Source organism: Daldinia vernicosa, assembly GCF_022497035.1.
Source record: "Daldinia vernicosa strain CBS 139.73 unplaced genomic scaffold F5Y00scaffold_5, whole genome shotgun sequence".
NCBI lineage: Eukaryota > Fungi > Ascomycota > Sordariomycetes > Xylariales > Hypoxylaceae > Daldinia > Daldinia vernicosa.
This window is the reverse complement of record NW_025953921.1, coordinates 355,883-379,954: the sequence shown is the minus strand read 5'-3', so window position 1 is coordinate 379,954 and position 24,072 is coordinate 355,883. Positions and strand designations below refer to the sequence as shown.

The following is a 24,072-nucleotide window of genomic DNA, read 5'->3' as shown; positions in this document are numbered from 1 at the left end:
TGGCCAATCATTTTGTACCGCTTAGCTTTTTGCGTCTTAGCCACTAAAGATTGAATTGAACATGGGCAGATGGGCTATAGTTACACTACAGCGTTGAAGATCAACTGAGAGTTTAAAGCAAACACAAACAGATTGTTGCAGCATGTAACGAATGAAACTAATTCAACTTAATTTCTAAAATTATACTAACTACGTAATTATACTATGTATATAATACCCTACAACTTTATAGAATTATGAACATAACCATCTGGATTAGAAAGGATGTACAATACACTTCAGTAACTGTCATCCAACTACGAAGATAGATACCTAGATAGCATTGAAATTCAGATGTTTAGATCACAAGAGTTGTTTATATCTCCCATAGCTTCAAATTATATTAAAGCCTTTAATAGATGTTACCTCTTTCTTCCCAAAGTTGAATCGGGCGGAACATGTCCATGTACATATTCCGCAATCAGACAACGTAAGTACCTGTCTTTCTTTATTATATAATAGACGCTTTATTACACTCACGCATCTACTATCTACGCTTTACCAAGGTTATCTGTAAGTTTTTTTAAGGCACTCAATCCACGGGTTAATAGAAAGATCACCAATGAGTCGATCTCACTCTGCGCCAGCTGCCTATGGCAACAAGTCTACCGCTGATATCGAAGCGGAATTAAGGTCTCATTTTGCTGTACAACATCATAAATTTACCTTCGAAGGACTACTCGGTCGCGGCGCCTACGGCCTCACCTTCTATCTCATCGAAAAGCTCTCGCATAATAGGACTCGACGTCTTGTAGTGAAGCGATCTCTAAAACCCCGCGGAGAAGACGACCTAAGAAATGAAATAGAATGGTTAAAAGTTAGTATACATCCCGGAACGGTAACCGGTGATAGCTGATAATCCATCTACTGTAGACTCTTCGCGGAGCTGAGCATGTCGTGGGGATACTAGCATCTCGCGACGAGCCTCACCAAACGACCTTTTTTAGACGCGATCGAAAACGTTTATTAAGAAGGCGATCTGCTTTAGAAGAATCTTTAGAGGGGCTTACCGGTCCAATAGTAGTTATCGAGTATTTAGAAAACGGAGATCTAGCACGGCTGTATAAAAGACTAGTCAATCGTGATCAATTACTACCCAACCGAGTAATATGGTCCTTTCTTCTCTGTTGTCAGTGTCCTACCTACGTTTTGAAGTTTGGAAATAGTAGCCTAATATATGCCGAATGCGTTTAGTAACAAGAGCTTGTGTTGGTCTCGCGTACCCTCCGAATGGCGGCGAAGATGATCCAGACCAGTTAGAGACGATACCTGAAGATGACACACAACCGAGCAAAATTGAACACGCCGATTTGAGCCCAGCAAACAGTTTGTTATCTTTTTCCTAGGACGTTTCATTTCACTGACAACATGAAGTCATGATAGGCAACGCTGGTGGTGGATTCCCGGAGCACGACTTAGTTCCACCGCTAAAATTCATCGACTTCGGGCGAACAAGAGAAGGATTCAAGGGCGTCCCCGATAACGTTCGAGCAGTAATCAGGGTATCGTCGACAATTCTGCCCTTGCTAATAACATTAATAAGCTAATACCAGTCTAGATTATGGTTAACCTAATTGCAAGACAACAAGTGAGAATATCGGCGTGGATTACGGAATACCAGGGTTTCGAGACAAGAGCAACGGAGTTCTTACACCACGGAAACGGCGCCAAATACCCCACGCTCGACGATGACATTCGCGATTTCCTAGCCAGATGCTTAGCATACGAAGAGTCAGACAGGATGAGCTTGCGAGATATGCTGAGAATAGCTGAAAACGCCGTGCGAACCAAAACAGCCACAGCGTTCCCGACTGAGACCGACGAGGCAATTAGAGATTTGATACAAGAATTTATATATAATGCAGATATAGATATATAGGAGTAGAGAAGTAAATATAGGCTATAAGCTAAGCGAAGGAAGCAGGTAATCAAATGTCAATAATGAAAACTACCTAGGTACCCTGATGGTTATTACCTACTTGTTAGTTGGATAAGCTTGTAACACGATTGTTATTCTTTATAGGTCCAGGATATATATGTTATAAATCCCCGCCACCAAGTTATAGGCATCACTTGGGTAAATAATAAGTAACTTTTGGGCTCTCTGGCTCTCAGTTAGAAGGAGCTATTCCGGCCTCGGCTCCGATTTCAACCCTTGTCCGGCAGGCCGTACCCCACAAAACCGGAGCCATAAGAAAGGGCTAATCCATGGGAATGCAAATCGGTTTATTGATGTCGAGTTTGGAAATACTTCTTACTTATTTATTAGGCGATAAAATTTGGGGGTTTGGGTCTCAGCCTTTATCACGTAGTCCTGACGTAAATCCCCAAATATCTCGTGGTTAGATTGCGACCGGCCATATATGGAGCCTCATCGGTAGATGACGTATTGCTATTGTAAGGTGATAAATCGTTTGGTCTAGTTCATCACTCCCACTTAGCAGACCGTAGCACTCCCAAACTTTTTAAGAACATAATATTCCATCCCGCAGCAAGAACATGGCTACTACAGGGCAGAAAGATCAGAACAAAGCCGCCGAGTACTTTGACACAGGCAGTACGAATGCCTTGCCAAATGTTGATCTAGCTAGCGGTATATATGAGGCCCCCAGCCCTATCGTAAGTTTAAACTTCTCAGTATTCTCTAGAATGCTTTTGCTGACCTGATTTAAGGAACCTGAAGCCCAAGTGACCGAACCAGTGTCAGTTACTGGCGGTCCTCTCGATAAGCAAGAAAGTGTAAGTTTTATACGATAATACCTTACTATAGATATAATAGGTCTGTATTTCTGAACCTCACGCTGACTGGTTTATCATAGGGCGGGAGTACTGCTGGTGAAGAGCAGAAATCTGAGAGTGAGACAGAAGAAGTGGTTGACGGCGATGGGAACGTTAGCCGCAAACCAAAGGATACAGCAGGCGCCAGCTCCATGGTACTATAGGATTTTGGAGCATTCAAAACGTTCGTTCAATAGTGCTGAAGTTTTGAAGTACTAAGTGGGTTTAGAAAAGAGTAACTCCCTAGGGCCCTAAAACTCGAGGAGGCATTTCACGGTGTTATCCTAGAAAATCATTCTTTAATGCCAGTAATGTAATGATAAATCTCAGGTCGATTCCCTATTGAATGAGCTATTTGTAGCCATACTATTTCGAGATAGAATTGTTCTGGAATATATGAGGTGATAAAGGGGTTTCCTACCAGACACGCAAACTATCTACGGTTATCCGCATCTCGACGTTCATTCAACTCCCTTCAACGTAGCTCATCATTGATTAAGATATATCAGACGGACTATCGACCACCAAAATAACAGGGTTAGGTTAGAACGTCCGGGTGAAATGTCAGTCGTGATCCTTGATCCTCCTCTCCTTTTTGCCTACTACATGCTGCTATTGTTAACTCTATCTCCGCAATAAGCTGAAAATGTCATAATCCCGAATTGCTTGGCCGGAATTATCCTGAGACGCCTGGTCGTAATCCCCCTCCTTGCTGACCACCGTAAGTCCGTAGCCTCGCGGGGGGCTACTTTTTTGTCCTGGGTGTGATGACCCGATGCACCAGCACCGCCTTCCCCTTCCATCGGCACTTCCATTTTGGATCGTGAATGGACCTCACCAGAAACCCGGGCCAGCCGCATGCCCCTACCTTACCCCAGGCGACCCCAGCTCACCCCAGGTTTTCTCGCTCGCGGCTAAGTATGGGCACCCTGGTTCCCAGGACACTCCACGACATTGCACTCGGCTAATTGCACCTAAATGAAAAAGGGTTGCAGATCCCTACGACTTTGAACCAGTGACCCGTTCGAGGGCGCTAGTTCCTTCGATACACCGACGACAGCACTTTGAAGCGGCGCTCCTGCGTGCGAGACTTAGGCATGCAAGTCGACGTTGGCGTGGCGGCATGGTCATGGCTTCTAATGTCCTATCTGCGATGCTCGGGACGCAACATGCTCTTTGCCGTTTTAAAAAAGGCTTGGGTCCGCCCCTGAGGGTTGACGCGGAGTTTCCTCTGTACACTCAGTCACGCGAGACCTCTTATAGTTGAGATGCATGGTAATCTATACCTAAGCGCCGCCGCGACAGCCGCCTTGCTTTGTAAGACCACACCTAAGGCTAGATAGGTAGACGCGTGGACGCTGTCTAACTCTCTTATAGTATTCCAACCATGCTCGGCATGGGCTAATGTAGGACTGGCACCGCCAGTTTGCTCTAATGTCACGGCCAGTCAGACCTGGGACTATATTATTATAGGTTCAGGGGCCGGCGGCATTCCACTTGCTGACCGGCTGTCAGAGGCTGGGCACACCGTCCTTCTTTTAGAGAAGGGTCCTCCCTCGACGGGCATTTGGGGAGGCACTCTAAAACCCAAATGGTTGGATAATTCGACATTGACTCGCTTTGACGTGCCTGGGCTAGCCAACGAAATTTGGCGCAACCCTACTGGTGTTGTATGTACGGATGTCGACCAGATGGCAGGCTGTGTGCTGGGTGGTGGTGTGGCCGTCAATTCTGGCCTATGGTGGAAACCGCACCCAGCCGACTGGGATTATAGCTGGCCTGAAGGTTGGAAAAGCTCTGATGTAGTCGATGCGACGGCGCGGGTGTTCGAGCGAATTCCGGGAACGACGCATCCTAGTACGGACGGCAAGCTATACTTGCAGCAGGGATTCGAGGCGTTGACATCGGGACTAAATGCAAGCGGGTGGGAGTTCATTGTGCCTAACGAGCATCCAGATCGCAAGGACTGGACTTTTGGGCACAGCACGCACATGTTCTCTAACGGCGAACGAGGTGGGCCGCTCGCGACGTATCTAGTCGATGCGAGCCAGCGTAAGGAGTTCACACTTTGGATGAACACTACCGCAAGGAGGGTTATTCGTGAGGGAGGTCATGCGACAGGAGTTGAAATTGAGTGCAGTAAAAATGCTGCTGGACACGCCGGTGTAGTCTCAGTTACCCCTGGAACAGGCCGTGTCATCTTATCTGCTGGCGCCTTTGGCTCGGCAAAACTCCTTTTCAGAAGTACGGCTTTATCTATCTATTATAATAAACCCAAGACCTCTCTGGTTCGCTAACGAGTTAAAACAGGCGGCATTGGGCCAAAGGACCAATTAAATGTCGTGAAGAATTCGACATCGGATGCGGGGACTATGATATCTGAGGACTCTTGGATTGATCTCCCTGTGGGATACAACCTAATCGACCATGTTGGCGTGAGTACTGAGATTATCTGGGACCATGCCATCTGAGGCTATTGCCTGAACTTACTGGATATTAGACCGATATCGAGATTGCTCACCCTGACGTCGTATTCTACGATTTCTATGCGGCATACAGCAAGCCCATCTTAAACGATACGGAAATATACCTGCGTAATATATCCAAGCCACAATAACTAACGAATCTAGCACTGACTTATCATAGAGAACCGCACTGGTATCCTCGCTCAAGCAGCGCCTAACCTAGGTCCTATCGTAAGTAACTAAAAGGGGGGTTAGGGATAATAATATTGACATATACACAGTTCTGGGAGATCATTCCCGGCGAGGATGGAATAGATCGATACTTGCACTGGCAAGCGCGAGTTGAGGGTTCTAAGAACAGTAAACCTACCGTCCCGAATTCTATTATATACTGGTACTGACTGTGCGATTCAGCCTCTATGACGATAACCCAATACCTTGGAACTGGATCAACGTCGAGGGGCCGCATGGTGATAACGCCTCAGCTCAATACCCGTGTGTCCATCCCCCCTTATCTCCGAGATGCCAACGACAAGGCAGCTGTTATCGAGGGGCTTGAGAGAGTGCGCAAGTATTTCGGACCCATTTCGAACTTGACCTGGGTTCGGCCAGCTTCGAATCAGACATCAACACAGTTTGTTGACTCGGTGAGTTCGGATTGCCTTTACCCCTTTATAATTCATATAATTTCACAAGAGAAAACGGCATGAATGAAACAATCGGGGGCTAATAATGTTAACATAAAGATCCCCGCAACACCGGCGGTGCGATGCTCGAACCATTGGGTTGGTACAGCCAAGATGGGACTTGACGACGGCCGGGTGGCTAACGGCACATCCGTCGTCGACACAAACACCAAGGTCTATGGTACGGACAACCTCTTCGTCGTCGATGCGTCCATATTCCCTGGGATGATGACGGGGAACCCCTCAGCAATGATCGTTGCTGCCGCCGAGCATGCGGCGAAGAAGATACTGGCACTTCCCGCTCCAAAGGCGATCGGAGCCACTTAGGGTATACAACATATATAGAAAAATATAATCTATTTGAGCCTATATTATACACCTCAATGTAGATATTTATCATATAAAACGTAAGGGCTGGAAACAAAGGTTGAGAACTGTATCAAATAAGGAAAAAGCATGTCATACTTGTTGATAACCCTACAGTTACTAGAGGTTACCCCCCGGGCAACACAAAAGCCCAAGGTTTACACCGCACCATGCTTCTATACTAGGTATTTTTATTTTTATTATATATTAGTGACCTATCCCTTATTAAACTAGAAGGCACCCTTACGATAGCCCGTATTTACTGCTATTATACGGTTGGACACTACTTTTAGTACCCCCGAAATCTAAGTAATAAAGAAGCCTTAGACATGTATGCATATATAAACCGATTCCTTTCACTCTTTACTGCTATTTCAATAAGGCGGGAAAATTATCTGTAAGGTAGCAAGGCATGTGTCCTAAATAGGAAATTTTTACTCGCATTTAACACATCATCCTAAGGTAAACCTTAAGCATATCTAACAACTCGGGATCGCTGACTCGGACAGGACAGGAAGGTTTCCGATCTGGATTACCTTAATTATAATATTTCTCTTATTATCTCCTCTACATTAACAGAATATTATACACAGATTAATACACCATTCCATAGTAACCATCATAGTGTTCCCCCTTTCGGAGGTGTGGGAAATAATACCGACCCAAATATACGGCCAGGCCAACGATGATTCCACATGTTGTCCAAAAGAGTATCATAAGGAACTTGCTCCTTTTCGTACTTCCTACTATCGCCGCGAAGCAAACGCCGAAAAAGAAGGAAATGGAGAAAGAGAGTAAACATATGTATCCGCCCAGATTTATGATATCTATGATCAGACTGCCATAAATACTAAATCCTGTAAACATTGCAGTTAAAAGCAGCATAAAAAACTGCTTCCTTTCTCTCTTTAACCATTGCCACGTGCCATGGCGGAAGCTATATCCGCTTCTGGTGAGTGGAGCGTCGAACGAGATTGAGCCGCCTCGGAGCTGTTTCCTAATTGCAACCTTGAGCTGTTGGTCTGTTAAAGAGCGAGCATCAAGACCGGCTTCTTGCAATTCTTTACCCATCTTTTCCGCCATTACCAAAACCGCTCTCCAGCCTCTATATGTCTCGACTTCTCCCTGGAGGGGTAATTGAAATTGGGCCTTAAGCCGTAGCAGGTAAATTCCAATCGTTTCGATGGACAAGAATGCCAGCACGAGAAATAATTGTATACACGAAAATCCCCATTTAAACCGCTAGAAATTACGGATGTCAACGAGCCATATATTTCATACCATACGTGGAATAGACACCTACATCTTGTATAGGCTGACATCTACCATTGGTAGTAACGTAGTCAAGACTATATGTGTTGTTAGAATAGAAGAAGGCCATATTTGATCTATTTGCGAATTCATGTGTATGTCCCGTCCCTGGGTCGCCGGACCAGTTAAATCCATAAAAACGACTGAAATCTGGTATATAAAAGGCCGATATATTCAGCGTCGGGCTCGGGATAGTCGTATTCATCCAGCGAGATGGTGTATTTTTTAGGCCATAGAACCCGTACGAAGCTACATCTGTGATTTAGCGCGTTAGTTGAGTTTTTCACTGGCACGGGAGTCCGGGTATACGAACAGGTAGATACATTAGACTGTAACCAACAGTCGGATTCTATGTAATCGTCTTTAAAATAGCAAGTGTCGAAATAGCTGCCATAATAGAATATCGATTCCTCTGAGTATTTCATCAGCAAATATGACAGCATTCGAGATATTTCAATCCTTACTATGACTCTGTTCGGGGACAAAAGATATATAATTGCTGGTGAGATTAACTCTCCCTCCGTCATGGACGATATATGCCAGTGGTTTGAAAGACGAGTATGAAATGTAATTATTGTCGATATCTGGGACAAACGCTTTACCGATAGTAGTATATCCAGTCATTGCGCCAGCAACTGTTGGCCATGCTATGATGAATACCATGGTTAGGACCATGAAAACCATAGCTACTTTAGATTTAAGACCCCTTCCGGAGATGAAAGCCCGAATGATGCTTATTGTCGAAAAGAAGGATGGCTCATCCTGTAGGAATATAATGGAAAAAACTGTGAACGTCACAGGCGCAAACTCCATCGAAGTGGTCACATAGTCGGCAAATACTCGCCAAGACATAAATGCCATAAGTGCCTGTCCTCCGCGCCCAATTACCTGGGAACTCATGTTAGCTCATACTGTACAAGGTATCGTGATGCTCACTATATCCCATGATATGTCAATAACTTTCGCCTCCGCAAAAGTTAGGTTCCCAAAGCCTAAGCTTATATCGAAGAAGCTCGACGATGTCCATATGCTATAGTCAGATGTATCAATTACAAACGAACCGTCAGTCCTGCATGCTGATCCACCATAGATATAGAAATCAATCGAGTTATATAGGGTGATAAAGACGAAGAAACCCAACACCGCCATAGTCCATAAGGTAAAAAGCGTCCAAAGTCCTCCACGCGCCCATCTGACAGAGCGCAAATCTGACCATGTTTCTCGGTAGGTACGAGTCCATTGTGTCGAGATAATTGTGAAAATCCTTCTAAAAATTGACTGTTTCTTCTCAGGAGGTGTTTCTAGAATAAGGGAGTCTAATGACAAATTCGACAAGGAGGCCGTTGAAGCCATTGCGTTATAGCAGGGGCTTAACTGAACGACATGCGTTCGCATTCTGAGGAACAAAACTACCTGGTGGGTAGCTACGTTAGGTAGGTAAAGAGTCGCCAGAGTCTGTTTTAATATGTGGAAAAAACTACTAAGAATAGATTCAGCTAAAAGACAGGGGAAGGGGGGTCCCGATTACAAAGTCGCACAAGCAGTATGAAGAGATTGTAATGGATATCGATTGGCTATGATCCTAATTATTACGGGATGGCTGCAAGCCACTTGATTCAGTAAGGTGAAACAGGATTGGGAATGACGAGCACTGTTGGGGGCCGAGGCCGTATTTCTACATGGAACACTACCTACCTTACAAGATGTAGAAATTCGAAAAAGGAAAGAAAAAAATAATTGTGTGGTCGTCGAAGGAATCGAACCCCAGGGCCTAGCAATGGTTCATAAGGATAACATATGCTAGACTGTACCAACCCGACCTTTTCGCATTTGTTAAAGACCCCTATTGTTCATTAGACTTATAAGTCTTCGTTTTAGATTCTACCTAGATGGGAGAAGGTCGGGTGGCTTGGAATAAGATTCCCGCACGGTGGTTTGATAGAGTCAAATCATTCCACGAAACTACATTTTGCCGCTATGGTAGGTATATGGACTGAGACTTGTGTACCTAAGGTAGACATCTTCATTGCTTCTCTATGTCCTGTAGCATCCATTATGCGGTGCTTCCATTACAGCCCGTATATTCGAATCGAGTTTTCTTACATTATTTTTATTTAAAACTACCCTAGCAAATTTATTCATATATACTTAATTGTTCATGGTAAGGAATAAGTTACCGAACACATCTATCTGCGACTCGAATCTAAATTGCCACATATTTTTGATAGCCGTTTTCTATACTCCAAGTCAACTACTTAGCACTACGTTTATGATAATTATAATTATAGGACCATCACATCACATTGTGGGCGATATCCACGACTGCTCTTATGTGGGGTAGCTTAGACTCGCTCCGCCGCACTATTGACCGGATTCGGCAGAGGGGGAGCGTTCGGATTGGCTGCGGGGATAGGAGCCAAGATGTCGCGCTGATCGGATATCCGAGAGTTTCGGGATGGTCGTATTGCGATGGGAAATGCGGGGTGACTTTTGTGACGATAATTAGCGTAACGGTGATTATATATTGGAGACGTAGGACAGCCAGGCGACTTGCTGTTGCCACTAAACGAACAAGTAAAGACATCTTCTCATCGCCGGAGAATTTAGTAGTTGTTGTTTATTTAGGTAGACTATCTTCTAGGTCCTCAATATTACCTTCAACCATGGCTCAAGTCAAGTCAGCCATTGATGTAAGCTCCCACCTGAAATTGGTCAAGACTAATTACCCCTGAAGTATTCGTAGGTGACTGATAGGGACACAGCTCAACCTCAAGAACCCAGATCTCTTTCGAGATAAAGCATACGTCAACGGACAATGGATCGAAGCAAAATCCGGGAAGCGATTCGATATCATCGGTTAGTAAATGTCCTAATAACATGAGAGATTCAACCATTTGTTTATACAATAGGCGAGTAGACCCAGGATCCGATCAAAAGTTCGCCTCATGCCCGGACATGGCTGCCGAGGATGTCGATGATGCGGTGCAAGCAGCCCAGGAGGCATTCCAAGTCTACCGCAAATTTACACCTCGAGCTCGCGCTGACCTGCTGGCCAAACTCGATGCTTTGATCAGGGAGCATAAAGATGACCTCGCCACTATCTTGGTATACGAGACGGGCAAGCCGCTGGTCGAAGCTTACGGCGAGATCGAGTACGCGGCTTCGTTTACGCGCTGGTTCGTAGGCGAGGCGGAGCGAATCCAGGGGACTACGTTCCCCGCTGCCCTTCCCGGCAGACGTATTTTCACTATCAAGCAACCACTTGGCGTTACTGCCGCACTGGTACCTTGGAATTTCCCAATTGCGTGAGTAGATCACTGCGACTTCATTAAGACAAGACGATCACCCCTGATCCCTCTCTAGTATGGTCTTGAGAAAAGCGAGCGCTGCTTTGGCAGCGGGATGCACTATGGTCGCGAAACCATCACCCGAGACGCCCCTATCGGCGCTGACGCTAGCATATTTGGCTGAAAAGGCTGGATATCCCAAAGGCGTATTTAACGTCATGCCCACTACGTTGGCCAATACTCCAGCTCTCAGCGAGGCTCTATGCAAACACCCACTGGTGAAGAAGGTGTCCTTCACCGGCTCCGTAAGCCCCGGCCCCCTGAACTACTCAATAACTTACATCGGCTGACATATCAGTAGACTAGGGTGGGAAAGATCCTCTCTGCTCATTGCGCGGATAGCCTCAAGAAGCTCACTCTCGAGCTAGGCGGCAACTGCCCGTTTCTAGTATTCGACGATGCGAATCTAGAACAAGCTTGCGACGGTAAGACTTTCTACCCTCAGTACATAACTACTGAAAGACAAACTAACCAGAAGCTCTTCAGCATTAATACCCCTAAAATTCCGACATGCCGGACAAGCATGCATCACTGCGAACCGCGTATACGTCCAAAAGGGGATATACGACAAATTCGCCAATCTCCTCGCGGAAAAGACACGCCAGATCCGAGTCGGCCACGGCATCGACAAGAACACCACGATGGGCCCCCTAACGGTCCCCACGGGTGTCGACAAGGTAGCCGGACAAGTCGAAGACGCGAAGAAGAACGGCGGCACCGTACTTACGGGTGGGAACCGCATAACTTCGAACGGCGGGTACTTCTTCGAACCCACCATCATCACGAATGCGTCGCAGTCGATGCAGGTTGCTTCGGAGGAGACATTTGGACCGCTTCTAGCGTTGTTCCCGTTCGACACGGAGGAGGAAGCTGTGAAGGCGGCTAATGACACGAGCGTAAGTCCCAATTGTAGAAGTAATATCTACAGTCTTGTACGTTCTAACACTGGCGTCTAGATGGGTTTGGCTTCATATTGTTTCACCAAGAACGTCGATCGGATATGGCGTCTGTTCGAAAACCTCGAAGCGGGCATGATCGGATTGAACAGCGGTAAGCCCCCATCCCATTCTAGTGCCCCCAACTCCCCAATGCCTTTATTTTTCATGTTTTAGAGTATGCTCGCACGGAAATAGTAAGCTGATAGCATAAAATTAGGAAATTCGTCAGCGGCGGAAGCGCCGTTTGGCGGGATCAAGGACTCGGGTTTCGGCAAGGAGTCCGGCAAAGACGTTGCTATAAATGAGTATCTCATTACGAAGACGGGGACATTGACTCTCGAAGGGCAATACTGAAAATGTAGAAATGTTCAACCGACTTCGTGTGTGGATGGGTACTTGCTGGTACGTAAAACTGGATAATAGTAAAGGATTGAAAATCACGTATGAGACATGATCCACGATGCTCTTTGGTTCAAATATAATATTTTCCGCTGGATTTTCCAAGACGGTATTCGCGAAAGCCTAGGTACCTGATATAGCGCTAGGACGGACATCTTCCGACTGTTCTTTTTTTTCTCCGACGCAAAATGCTAATCCTATACTGATGCCGAATCTCTATTTAAGTGCTTCCGCGTAATGCCACTCACCTAGGTGCGGCGTTCGAGCCCCTCATAAAGTGCTATTGCTGTTGATAACGTCTAACCCAGCAAGTTCATATCCACATTTATGCTTATGAACCCCCTGAGACAAATGGACCAGCTTCGGAATGACAAAAAGCCTTCCCAATATGCCAATGGACCAGAAAATGCGTCAAACCCCTTCCTTCCGTGCGCCACAAAACACCATTTATGATATATCTTTATGCAGTTGGCACCTCAAGAGATTTCGATGTACTTTTCTTGTAATCTTCGCCAATCGGTTTCTTCCGAGATGACCATGATCGATCCAAAATTTTCCCCTCCGGTACCATCCATATACCCGTACATTCATGGTAGGCGGGGTTTCCACTCTTCTTAGATTGTTGCCATCGGTGGGAACCTCTTCCAAGACTGGATTCGAGATCATCAGATTCAAAGTATCCCATATAGTTATTCCATGAATGTCTTATCACTCTTCGTACGCTTCGGGAGATTTTGCCTAGTTGCAGGCCGAATCCCGAGACAATTGCTTCAATCCATTCAATAACATGGTGCTCGGGTCTGGGCTTCAGAAATGGATCTTCCTGTTCGTCTTCCCCGGGGTCGTAAGCTGCTGCCCGCATCATATTATCCAAGAGCCGGTATACATCGCTCTATGACTCTGCCGGACTCTCGCGCTCTAATTCGTAGAAGAGCAGATAAACTTCTCGCTGCATCCCTAATACCTCGCCCGTCTTGGCTTCCTTGATCTTTTCGTCGCTAATACGCCACCATCGGTCACTTTGCTTTCGACGCTTCGGCTTCGGCTTCGCTCCATTTACTTTAGATGTAATCGCCTTCCCATTTGCAGTGGATGGGGCAACCGGCGTCTGGCCAGCTGGACTGCTCGGTCTACTGTTTCGAGCTGAGTGTGATATCCTCGACATAGTCGATCGCGCAGATGCTGCAACTGACTTGAGGCTGATGGTATCCGACTCGCGATCCTTCAAGGAGGAAACCTTTGGGCTACGACGAGAGGAATGTCGACCATTGGATGTCGCGGAAGATTGGGGCGTTGAATCTGTCGATGGCCGAGGCAGGACGTCAACTGACTGGTTAGAAGAACTACTTCCGGATGAAGAGAAACCAAGATCCGGAATAGAGGCTATTGGACTGGGATCCCCTGATCTTGGCATAGCACTAACGCGTGGAGTTGAGCCTGGACTTGGTGTAGCTGATTTGGCAAAGATGTCGGAAGCCTGGAACGCATTTGGTGTTGAGAACGGAAGACAGATGTTCTGTCGGCGAAAAGATTCATAATGTCCGCTATGATGACTACCTTTATGCGTAACCGTAGCGAGTAATTTGTATTTTTTACGATTTAATAGAGTCCCCATTAGCAGCTGCTCTGGAAACGTGACTTTGGCCGAATTCTTCTGTGAGATACTGTTATATATGGATCTGGAAAGGTGAATAGCCATAATCTTAGGGAAGCCCGTTAGTCGCGTGTGCTTTGCGATTTTACACGCGGGAGCGTCTCGCATGGGAGGCAGTTCAACATCAGACGGGGGATTCTCAGGGTCGCTATCGATGGCATGCTGCAGTTTGGCGATTGCCTGTCGCGTACTAGCCTTGAGGCTCTCAGAATTAGGTCGCGATAATTGTGCTTCCAGGAGATCTTTTGCGTGCACAAGACGACATCTGTCGCACTTGAAGTCGTCTATGTACTCAGTCTTGAAGAACCCATCCAAACAGGCATTGAGCGATGTCGAGCTTGACTGCGGCACGTTTAGCGTTAGAGTGCAGAAAGTGTTTTCTGTTGGCTTCGGTTTAAAGCCACACTTCTGACACTCGATTTGACTTTCGTATTTGCCTTCCATTGGAAATCCATCTTCTTCGCTCCTCGACGGTAGTCCTTGCACCTCGGCTTCGGCTTTACTCTCGTCCGACTCAGCAGTGTCAATATTTCCGTCTCCATCCATAGCTAGCTTTGCCAAACGTTGCTCAACGGCGTCGCCATCGATTGGCTCTATCTTATTTGCTGATGCTTCAGTGTCACATTTATTCCTAGCAGCTTGTCGAGCTCTCCTTCCGGCGTGGTATTCGTCGCATAATCGTTCGGCTACCACCTGTAAAAATTCCTGTGCATCCTGCTGTTGTCTACTAATGCGCTGCTTGAAAGCAGTCTCAAGGACCCTGATAAAGGGGCCAGCAGATATGGTCTTCTTGTAAATGGGCCGCTCGTTAAGGGCATCGAGGATATCCTTCAGGCCTTTCGTGACAAGCCCAGCTTGTAGACCCTGGACCTTCCATTCGGGTTTGTTCTTGTATGCAGGATCCTGCACTATTTCTTGATATACCCATGGCTCATCTATATTTCTTCGGTGAGTTTCTCGAATAAGGTAGATTCGGAGATCGGTGAGACCAGCGAGGGCTTGGAGGACGGAGTTGATGAAACAGTCGTTTGCCGGGTTCGAAAGGCCTACGACGCCTTTTTTACGTGTCGAGTTGGAATCATCATCTAGAAAATAGTTGGGGGCAAAGACGTAGAAGAGTGTGATCGCAGCGAGAGAAGCGCCGGCGGCATAGGTGGCAACGGTGAGAGGCTTCTCAGGCATGACGGCGATCCGCTGGCTCGTTTCGTTTCACTTCTGTCTTATCACGCCGCTCCCTTGTGTTGCAATTGTCGCTACGAATGCCAAGGGAGGGTGGTATAGATGGTCAGGGAATTCGTCGAGAGGGTATGGGTATTCGGGACGCGACTCGAGGTCATCACTAGTGTAGAAGACGATGTTGGGTTAAAAAAACCGTAAGAATTGATTGGAGATTTGGCGGAGTAAAAGAAGATAGCTGCAGGGATGATGGTCGGTATCGAAAGTAGAGATGCTTGGAGGCCAATGCAGCAATTGGATGAAGCAGAGCAAGATTTTAGTAGCAGGGATAATGGCTGTTCGCGGTTCGGGAATAAGGCGACGAAAGGTCTGTGTATGTAAGTAGCGAATCTGTGTAAGCTGTGTAAGTACTTGATGTAGTTACATATTGAATGTAAAAAAGACAGCAAAAAGTTCAATTTAATTGTATCACAAGTGATAGTGGTCGAGATCCAGAAGAAAAGATTATGTTATGTGAATGTGAATATGGAACAATTAAATGAATGGGAATTAGGAGAACTAAGTGTGAGGCAGGTACCTATACATATCCCGTACCTGTTACAAAGTATAAAAAGGTACTTAAGTACTTAAAATATAATTGAATGTAGCCTAATTTTATGCGGGCGAAGGTTCGGTAGCGGTATCTTAAGGTACCCGTCGCTGCCCGTGGACCCGAGGCCATCCATCCGTTACAGGTACCTAAGGTTCTCCGCAAACCCGGTAAGGATAACGGATACGCCGGTATCGACATTATTGGAACGAATAAGACCTTTTCACGTATTAAGCGTATTAATCACAGGACAGAAAGGGGAGTTAGGTTGGGTTTAAACGAAACATGAAAAAGAAAAGAAAAAAGTTGTTGGCAGGGTTGTATTCTCCGCCGTCGCATCGCATCAAAGACCAGAAACTCGATTTCTCTATCACCGCACATCCATCATTAGCATCCACCATCTCATATTCGCCCCTTAACTAGGTACCATCCAATATCTCCTTCCCCGCTGTCTCACGTGTCTTTAGCGGGTTCTATATACACTAGCCAATGCCTATTCTCTTATAAGTTATATTATATTAACTGTAAAATTAAATGCCTGAATTAATGATGCACGTCAAGGCTAGGTAGCAGTTCTAGAACAAGGACGTGGGGGTCTCCTATACTCCAAACTGCTTTCAAAAGAGTCCAACACATACCTACCTCCTATGTATATAGAAACGACACAAGTTCCAATTGTAGGACATACACATACGTAGCACTTGACGCACCCGATTATTTACCTACTATGAATCCCATATATTTCAACCGTACACTTGTCCTAAACAATTCAAACGTAACGTAACCCCACCCCAACTTTACCAAGATCGAGATTCCATGCCGTCAGGGTCTTTGCGCGGGATTTCTTGTCAGAGGCGGGGATGCCCCATGTAAATCTAGGGCGCTTTGCCAAATTGACCTGTCACTCACCAGCCCTCCTCCCCGCAGACCCTGGATTATCCCAGAGCCGCGGATACCCAATAGTGTACAAAACGAATCGTTACTGTAAGACATCATCTATCCGGGTGGTCGTAGAAGGTTGGCCTAAGGGTTAGGGTAAATGGAAATCTCAAGCGCCTCTTATCAATGTTGTCTGCCTATTTACAACATCAGAAAAAAAAAACTTGAGTTCTAATCAGTATCGAAAGGAATCATCATCGTCTTCTCTGATAGTCAGTGTCTCAAACCGATGATTCCTTAGGTACTTAATACCACGCTTCTCTTCCGAGTTTCCGTTGAAGTGCCGGGAAGAACCAAGTCTCAAAGCTCTCCATATCGGAAATAGTACGCCACCAACTCTCATCATCCCACTCCCCCCTCTCGGTATACTTGTTTCGTACGAACAAGTCCTCATTTTCCAATGTGACAACAGAAAAGCGCCAACATGGTCAAATAGGTTGAGCATTGCCCCTGAAGAATAGCAGCCGATAAAACAGGCGTCTATCCGCTTGATATCTGCGAATACACTAGGAAGGGAGACTTTCGACCGGAACGATGCTTTTAGATAAGAACGTGGGGCAATAACACACCAAAGATGCTCCCATTTCTTACGCCTTTTCACACAAGAAACTGCGTTGTACTTCCCTCAATAACCTTCTGCCACAATCCGCTTTCTTCAAGCTTCTTTGTCAACTCATTAACGTTCTGCTCCTTCGTTCCATTTGCATCAACCTATGCCCATTAGTATCTCATCGTTCCCATGTAGATCTGTTGATACCCACATTTATCAAAATGCCACGCTGCCGATAAACTTCCTCAACCGCCATGGTCTCCGCCTCATATTCTACGAAACGTCTCTCGAACTTCTCTTTGCTGTCGTTGCTGTCTCGCCCTCGGGCTAGATATCTTGCTTCCGCATTTTGCTTGGTAACTTCGAAACATAGTACGATATCCGGTTTTGCATTTGCTCTCGCCCAACCATCACTACTCGGGGCAAGTGGCAGCTCGTCCTGAAACGGCCACGTGTTAAAAGATTCTAGTTGCTCTATGCATCGCGGAAATCCATCGATTAGAATGCCTTGAGATTTGGGTTCATCTTTGTAGATGGCCTCTTTTATCGCCTGGCAAATGAACGGATTCAGATCTTCCGAGGTAAGAAATCCCTGATTATCGAGCTTGTCTTTGATTCGGACTCCAAGTGATGTGGCATGGTTTCGGCGCATCCAATCACGGAGGCTGTCGCCGACAGAGTAGTGTGTCAAGTTGTGCGTTTGTGCTAGATGAGTACAGAGTGTTCCTTTTCCGGCGCCAGGAGGTCCTAAAAGATTAGTACAACAAGGCCAAAGTAAGTTGCAGGGTCTCAGGACACGTACCGAGGACGAAGATGACCGCAAAGCTGCGGGTAACGGGGGTGTCAGGAGTAGTCTCCATGGTGATAATACGTAAGGCTGTGAGGTTTACAGGTACAGGTAGTATTCGGATAGAATTGTTTTAATCCAGTATACATAGATGGTGGGGCAGGACCTCAGTGATGTTATACAGCCGATACATACGAATGTTTGTTACTGTTACACGAGGTTACGTCCTCAGGTGTCAACTAGCTACAGTACATTGTTCATTTGAATCTTGATTGGCTAGGCCTTTTATACTATTCCTAAAGTGGTATATTTTGAAGCTTTTTAAGGGTTTTCATTTGCGGATATAAGTGGGTTATGTACTGTCCCCTTGACTGGCATAAAACAGCAAACCCACTATCTTCGATAAACTGGCTCTATATTATTAGATTAGCCAATCATATTTGTCATATTTATGTCTATGAATCGCGTTGAACTTCACGTACTTTACCGATTATAGTAAATGGTTTGCTGTTTCATGCGAGTCAAGGGGATAGCTAGTTCGCACTTGAGGACATATCGATAATACGATAGTATTATATAGAGGGCCTCGTGGGCACGCCAGGTGCTTGGGCCCTCTAGTACGATATTTTTAAGTTTCTTCGAGTTACTCAACAGGTAGGGAGGTTAATTAATTCGACCTACCTATGTCAATAGGTCGTGATCACTCACTTCCCCACTTTCCATCGTGCTGAAGAACTCCTATTCCATAAAACCTACATTATTTGGGAGTTTTCCTGCTATGTACCTAATCATAGTCAAGGTGTACCGTCATGGCTCTTCTGACGAATGTATCGGCTGTCTTATGCCTCTTCATCATTGTCTACTATGCCGTTTCTACGTCCGTCGTAATTAAGAAACGCTTTAAGCTGAACGCCATCAACGGGCCACCTAAGGAGCCATCAACAGAACCGGACGCCCCTGTCTCTGTTAACTACTTCCCATCTCGGAAATGCAATTACACATGTGGCTTCTGTTTCCACACTGAAACCTCTTCTTACGTCCTTCCTATCGATGAAGCGAAACGTGGCCTACGGCTGCTAAAAGAGGCCGGCATGCGCAAGCTCAACATTGCGGGTGGGGAACCCTTCCTTTATCCCCGTCTTCTTACCGAACTACTATGCTATTGCAAGGAAGAGCTGAAAGTCGAGAGCATCAGCATTGTGAGCAACGGCAGCAAGATCAGGGAAAATTGGTTGCGAGAAAATTGTCAGTGGTTAGATATTCTAGCCGTGTCTTGCGATTCGTTTAATCCGGAGACGAATAAAAAGATTGGACGTGGTGACGATGGAGGGAATGTGGTTCGGCTGTTTCGTATTGCAGAGTGGTGCAGAAAATATGGGATCAAATTCAAGTTAAATACCGTCGTTAACACACACAACTGGGACGAAGACATGGTAGCCAATATCGAAAAACTGGCGCCATTCCGATGGAAAGTATTCCAGTGTCTCATCGTGGCTGGAGAGAACGACGACGAGACGAGAAAGCGAGACGCGAGGGCTTTCTTGGTGACTGAGGAACAATGGCAAAGGTTCTGCAACCGGCATAAGCATCTTCCATGCTATGTTCCGGAGGATAACAACTCTATGGCGAGCAGTTACCTACTTCTAGATGAGTATATGTGCTTCCTAGACAAGGGCGAGGGCATGATAACAAAGAGCGAGTCGATTTTGAAAGTCGGCGTTAAGGAAGCTATGAAACAAATTGTTTGGGATAAGAAATCTTTTGTCGAACGAGGTGGTATTTACGATTGGGATAGATCTGATATGTTGCAGGGTGCTTGTGAAGGTGGTGGTAACAAGAAAGAGCTGGAATGGTGATCAGGCATGCCGTTGCACGGCCTTCGCACACGATCGACTAGCATTAAGAAATAATTCCCGCTACGGTTGTTTCAAATGTTGGTAAATCTGAAATTTATCCCGGGGTATCCAAGGATATGGGCATGTTCGTTGGCAGGCGTCAGAGACGAGATAATTTGCAACATGATTTTGATGGGCAAGTGCATTGGTCTTTTCTCAATCTCGTCTGTCCTTGGTTTCTAATAATTTGAAACTGATCAGGGAAAAAGCCCTTTCAATAATGGTCTACTTGTTAAGTCAGCAAATACAGCAGTTCCTCTTGCGTTTTCTTGGAGATAGTATCTTTGATGATACTTCAGGAAACCTTATTATTACCTCTAATAGGTGTCTTCCTTATAAAAATATACTAAAGCAGGTGCATACCTTCATCTCTCTGACAGGTACGGAACGTAGCTGACAAAATAATTCGAATAATTGAGTCGTGATTGTATACCTAACGTAGGGAAAGTGTTATAAGGCAACGTTAATCGAAGTCCACCATTTGCACTAATATATCAAATACGAATTTTATATAGCTAACATCTAGTAAAACCAAAAATTATACGACAAGACAAGTATCATACCTAGGTAGCTAGCATTTATTTCTCGTCCGCATCAAAGTATCTTTGCCAAACATACGTCATTCCGGACATCCCTTAAAGCAATGGCGCTGTCATCCTTTCGAAACCACCGGACCAGGCTATCAAGAGACGAATTTCTCGTTCTAGAAAGGTGCTATGATGGCATCGACCCCTTCAGCTGGCAGTCATTTCAAACGATTCAAGACAGCATAAGACAAGTCACTCATTTCGTTACGGTGCGAGGAATCTACGTCTGCTTCTGCGTTGACACCACAAATATCGCTCCGAAAACAAAAGCCCGAGACATACTCAAGCACAACTACATACAAATCCACCACCAGTTGGCCGACTTGGAGGTTATTGGTTATTGTTACGTTCAGCACGCCAGCGCCTGCACCGCTATGATTAACGCATTTCAGGCCATGGGCGATTCCAAGCGTTGGAACAGCTGGCTTGAAATCGAACCCGGAGGAAAGGGGTGGGAGGAAATCCAGGTCAATAACCCCTTCTTCATAGGGGTACAAAAGTTGCTGAGTGAGAACGTCGAGTGGACGGGCGGCAGCTCTCTTGTTAAGGTGTCGTTCTTTTTTGACGCGCCAGTTGAGGATCAAAACTTCTCGTCCAACTTTGACATCCATATGAAATTTCAATTACACCGAGAATCGCGCCGGAAATCGGTCTGAAAACTTCGGGTTTGGTCCCTGTATGTTGTAATTTGGAAAGTTTTAGACGAGGTGTCTTATGTATTAGGTAGTTTTAGAGCTAGCGGTAACTATAGCGATATGAATTCAACACGTTGATGAGCAACCCCCGTCTTGCCCTTTTATATTATATATCCCCCAATGAACTCTCCATATGTTTCCTCGAGATTCAACTGTGAATATGGATCCAAGGTCCCGCGTAGCGTGGTGTGTAGAGAGAATGGCAGTTATTTACCTATGTTCCTCGAAAGCTATCTAGTTAAGAAAAATGACCATGATATAGCCTGCAACATGAAGGCTTACATTTTCGAAATAGGTTACGAGAACGGGCTCTTATGTCTCTGCAGGCTTCTTAGATACGAATTAATTGCCTTGGTGAAGAGACACCATATTATAGCCCTATACAATGTATAGGAGACTGTAAACACTTTAAAGGCATTTGCCATTACTTAAGGATACCATCCTCAAAGGAGCCCGGTATACGATATTATCAACAATAATAGGAACCCGAGGGTCCCGAGAGTTTGTTTAGCGTCGACTAGAATCGGGATTAGAAGCACGAGGACGACATGGACTACCTATATATGAGGTAGTATATATATAAGCCCCAGTTTACCTTTTACAGTGCTGGACTGGAGCTTTGCACTGGCTAGGGTAGTTACTAACTGGATCGATCTGGAGTAAGTACGCATATCTATGAGTATAGCCAACGGTATGATGAGGATAATGATAACTCGGTATACTTGAAGAAATATGTAAAAGTCGTGTATGTATGTTCACTCAGGAATATTAGAGTATAAATATAAGAACCCGGTATTAGGACCACGACATACTGTGCAGACATGTTCATCCCAAGCAACCTTGAAGGAATTTTTGAAATCATATATGCATAATTGATATTATGGCCTAAGACTATTACCCAACACCAAATTGATGAAACCATTTTCCTATTATATATTATCAGTCCCCCTTTTTTCAATCTTGGGCAGATTCCAAATATTTCGTATGGAATGTCTATTGTATCATGAGTAAAGCAAGAAGCATAGGACCAACTAAGTTATTCCCCAAGGAACTCCCAAGCTAGCTACGAGTTCCTACTGCTATACGTACTGAAAATGTCCTTCGTCCTAGACATCTCATTCAAATCCTAACACATCGATAGCGACCACGTGTATGGTTGAGCTGGGAGGGGAGATCGATGGAATAGGAGCCATGGGACTAAAGCTAGATGAGCTTTGATCGGGGCGACTTGGGTCAACGGTGGGCTGAATTACCGTACCCTCGCCATATCCCGTCCCATCAGAAGCAGTAGCGGTGCTCACACTAGCGATTTGCGACGAGGTTTTAGTGGTGAACGTCTCGCTGCTAGTCGAAGTTGGTAAATCGCTACTCTCACTAGTAGAATTAAGGAGCTTAGTCGAGCTTATCGTTGGCGAGCTACTCCATCCTATACTTGTACTATTCCACATGGTATCGGGCTTAGATGAGGTAACTGGCGAGCTTGAGGTAGTGCGGGATACACTGAAGGATGATAATGGGGCCTCTGGGGGGTCAGCAATTCCCGGTCGTGGCCAGGGAATGGCGGCGGAAGACATTTTTTGACCCCCCTCAGTCGACCTTGACACCGCTGTGGAATTTGTTGGAGAGGGTGGGGAGGGCCGAATCGATAGGTTAGGGGTAATAGTTATACATGAACCCTTAGTCCTGCTAACCGAAACCTCTGTGATGGCCGAAGTTGCTGCTGTAGCACCTGTGCCCGGGATTCCTCCAGTGATATTAGAGACGGATGCGGTGGAGGGTTCGATTGGGGGCAAGGTCTTCATGGTGGTATTTGCCCACAAGACTGAATTAGTGGTAACCGTCCTCGTGGATGTAATTGTCACCGAACGAATAGTGACCGTAGTCAGCTCTGGCGGCTGTCTTGCACCGAGACCGGATACACGCGCCACCAGAGCAAGCAGAAAGGTACGCATCGCGTACGTATTCATTGTCGCGGCGAGAGCCTTTAAAGCTCCACGGATCTACAAGGTAGGGTAGGTACCTAGCTAATTAGAGACAGGTCTTCATAGATCTTGGGAAGAAAAGGCGAAACCGAAAAGTCGATAAGATGCGGATAGGTGTCTACAAGGAAGTTCGAAAGAAGCTATGTTTGATTATATACCTAGCAAAGGCGATGTAGGTAGTCAGGAGCCAACTTGGCAGAACCGCATCCTTTCCGTCATTTTTACCGCGTACGACCACTTGTACCTGAGTCAGAGTCCAGTACAGCATCATTGTTTGTCTGCTCTCTTAGTGAAGTCGTGTCCTTAATACCCAAGTAGGTAAACGTAACTTAGTCACTTAGTAGTCACCATTATTTTACAGCGTGGCCCCTTTGCCATTAGCCATATTCAGATAGAGAATAGCACTGAATATCGTAATTATATCTAATAACCGATGTATTATGCACTAGGTAGAATCTGGTCCTTTAAGGGGTTATGTTACATTCGTGATAAGGTAGCTAAGAGCGTGACTATTAAATATATTTTTCAAATTAATTGTGAACAATTCACCAGTGGCTTTTAGCAGTTACAATATAGCATAGAATAATGCAAACCACCCTAAGAACGATTTCGATCATACATTTGGTAGGGGAAGAAATATTCGGTGTGAATAGCATGCCATGTTTTGATACTGTAAGTGAACTCGAAGACATCATGGAAGATTAAACGGATCTCACAGCTTCTCCTTGAAAAGTCTCTCTACAGCTGCCAATTTCGTTTAATTCATTTGCAACAGACAGTTATGTAGATAGAATACATTAAACTCTTGTAGACGTCTTTCGCTATAGCAGATCTGGGTTGGTTTTTCCCGATCGAATGCACTATGTATTAGTTACTACCTGTAATATCC

At 45.5% G+C, this 24,072-nt stretch overlaps 9 protein-coding genes across 9 annotated transcripts; 5 read left to right on the top strand and 4 right to left on the bottom strand.

Annotated features, from left to right (window-relative positions):
* Positions 1-582: 582 nt before the first annotated feature.
* On the top strand, positions 583-1,918 carry F5Y00DRAFT_272469 (uncharacterized protein; the record flags this gene model as incomplete). Its single annotated transcript, XM_048012983.1, has 5 exons — positions 583-856; positions 913-1,168; positions 1,234-1,365; positions 1,423-1,541; positions 1,598-1,918. The coding sequence occupies exons 1-5, from the start codon at positions 602-604 to the stop codon at positions 1,916-1,918; spliced, it is 1,083 nt and encodes a 360-aa protein (XP_047868766.1). The 5' UTR covers positions 583-601.
* A 620-nt stretch (positions 1,919-2,538) lies between these two features.
* F5Y00DRAFT_258092 (uncharacterized protein) lies at positions 2,539-2,981 on the top strand (the record flags this gene model as incomplete). The annotated part of the gene is made up of 3 exons (XM_048010644.1): positions 2,539-2,658; positions 2,713-2,778; positions 2,859-2,981. 3 exons carry the CDS (start codon positions 2,539-2,541, stop codon positions 2,979-2,981), a joined length of 309 nt encoding a protein of 102 aa, XP_047868765.1.
* Positions 2,982-4,085: 1,104 nt separating this feature from the next.
* F5Y00DRAFT_272464 (putative cellobiose dehydrogenase) lies at positions 4,086-6,385 on the top strand (the record flags this gene model as incomplete). The annotated part of the gene is made up of 8 exons (XM_048012982.1): positions 4,086-4,134; positions 4,195-5,061; positions 5,128-5,252; positions 5,318-5,411; positions 5,464-5,513; positions 5,564-5,642; positions 5,697-5,929; positions 6,029-6,385. The coding sequence occupies 8 exons, from the start codon at positions 4,086-4,088 to the stop codon at positions 6,293-6,295; spliced, it is 1,764 nt and encodes a 587-aa protein (XP_047868764.1). The 3' UTR covers positions 6,296-6,385.
* Positions 6,386-7,242: 857 nt separating this feature from the next.
* On the bottom strand, positions 7,243-8,998 carry F5Y00DRAFT_272463 (uncharacterized protein; the record flags this gene model as incomplete). The annotated part of the gene is made up of 6 exons (XM_048012981.1): positions 7,243-7,356; positions 7,421-7,576; positions 7,638-7,900; positions 7,959-8,057; positions 8,110-8,533; positions 8,582-8,998. The coding sequence occupies 6 exons, from the start codon at positions 8,996-8,998 to the stop codon at positions 7,243-7,245; spliced, it is 1,473 nt and encodes a 490-aa protein (XP_047868763.1).
* Positions 8,999-10,308: 1,310 nt separating this feature from the next.
* Positions 10,309-12,388, top strand: F5Y00DRAFT_272461 (aldehyde dehydrogenase; the record flags this gene model as incomplete). Its single annotated transcript, XM_048012980.1, has 8 exons — positions 10,309-10,335; positions 10,408-10,501; positions 10,563-10,950; positions 11,009-11,237; positions 11,294-11,417; positions 11,479-11,888; positions 11,949-12,042; positions 12,148-12,388. 8 exons carry the CDS (start codon positions 10,309-10,311, stop codon positions 12,282-12,284), a joined length of 1,503 nt encoding a protein of 500 aa, XP_047868762.1. The 3' UTR covers positions 12,285-12,388.
* A 720-nt stretch (positions 12,389-13,108) lies between these two features.
* F5Y00DRAFT_155411 (cysteine proteinase) lies at positions 13,109-15,417 on the bottom strand. Its single transcript, XM_048004604.1, has one exon. The coding sequence runs from the start codon at positions 15,163-15,165 to the stop codon at positions 13,222-13,224; it is 1,944 nt and encodes a 647-aa protein (XP_047868761.1). The 5' UTR covers positions 15,166-15,417; the 3' UTR covers positions 13,109-13,221.
* Positions 15,418-16,687: 1,270 nt separating this feature from the next.
* Positions 16,688-18,334, bottom strand: F5Y00DRAFT_226184 (P-loop containing nucleoside triphosphate hydrolase protein). The gene is made up of 3 exons (XM_048006296.1): positions 18,040-18,334; positions 17,449-17,984; positions 16,688-17,398 (listed from the first exon to the last, which is right to left on the bottom strand). The coding sequence occupies exons 1-3, from the start codon at positions 18,095-18,097 to the stop codon at positions 17,285-17,287; spliced, it is 708 nt and encodes a 235-aa protein (XP_047868760.1). The 5' UTR covers positions 18,098-18,334; the 3' UTR covers positions 16,688-17,284.
* A 189-nt stretch (positions 18,335-18,523) lies between these two features.
* On the top strand, positions 18,524-20,058 carry F5Y00DRAFT_272459 (radical SAM enzyme; the record flags this gene model as incomplete). The annotated part of the gene is made up of 2 exons (XM_048012979.1): positions 18,524-18,544; positions 18,930-20,058. 2 exons carry the CDS (start codon positions 18,524-18,526, stop codon positions 19,878-19,880), a joined length of 972 nt encoding a protein of 323 aa, XP_047868759.1. The 3' UTR covers positions 19,881-20,058.
* A 2,107-nt stretch (positions 20,059-22,165) lies between these two features.
* Positions 22,166-23,287, bottom strand: F5Y00DRAFT_272452 (uncharacterized protein). The gene has a single exon (XM_048012978.1). The coding sequence runs from the start codon at positions 23,166-23,168 to the stop codon at positions 22,317-22,319; it is 852 nt and encodes a 283-aa protein (XP_047868758.1). The 5' UTR covers positions 23,169-23,287; the 3' UTR covers positions 22,166-22,316.
* Between the last annotated feature and the right edge of the window lie 785 nt (positions 23,288-24,072).

Excerpts from the sequence above, each read along its gene's own strand:
- F5Y00DRAFT_155411 (XM_048004604.1), bottom strand. The coding sequence starts at position 15,165 with ATGCCTGAGAAGCCTCTCACCGTTGCCACCTATGCCGCCGGCGCTTCT.
- F5Y00DRAFT_226184 (XM_048006296.1), bottom strand. The coding sequence starts at position 18,097 with ATGGAGACTACTCCTGACACCCCCGTTACCCGCAGCTTTGCGGTCATC. Across the intron at positions 17,985-18,039 it reads TGCGGTCATCTTCGTCCTCG|GACCTCCTGGCGCCGGAAAA; the intron begins GTACGTGTCCTG and ends CTAATCTTTTAG. Across the intron at positions 17,399-17,448 it reads AGCGTGGCATTTTGATAAAT|GTTGATGCAAATGGAACGAA; the intron begins GTGGGTATCAAC and ends TAATGGGCATAG.
- F5Y00DRAFT_272452 (XM_048012978.1), bottom strand. The coding sequence starts at position 23,168 with ATGAATACGTACGCGATGCGTACCTTTCTGCTTGCTCTGGTGGCGCGT.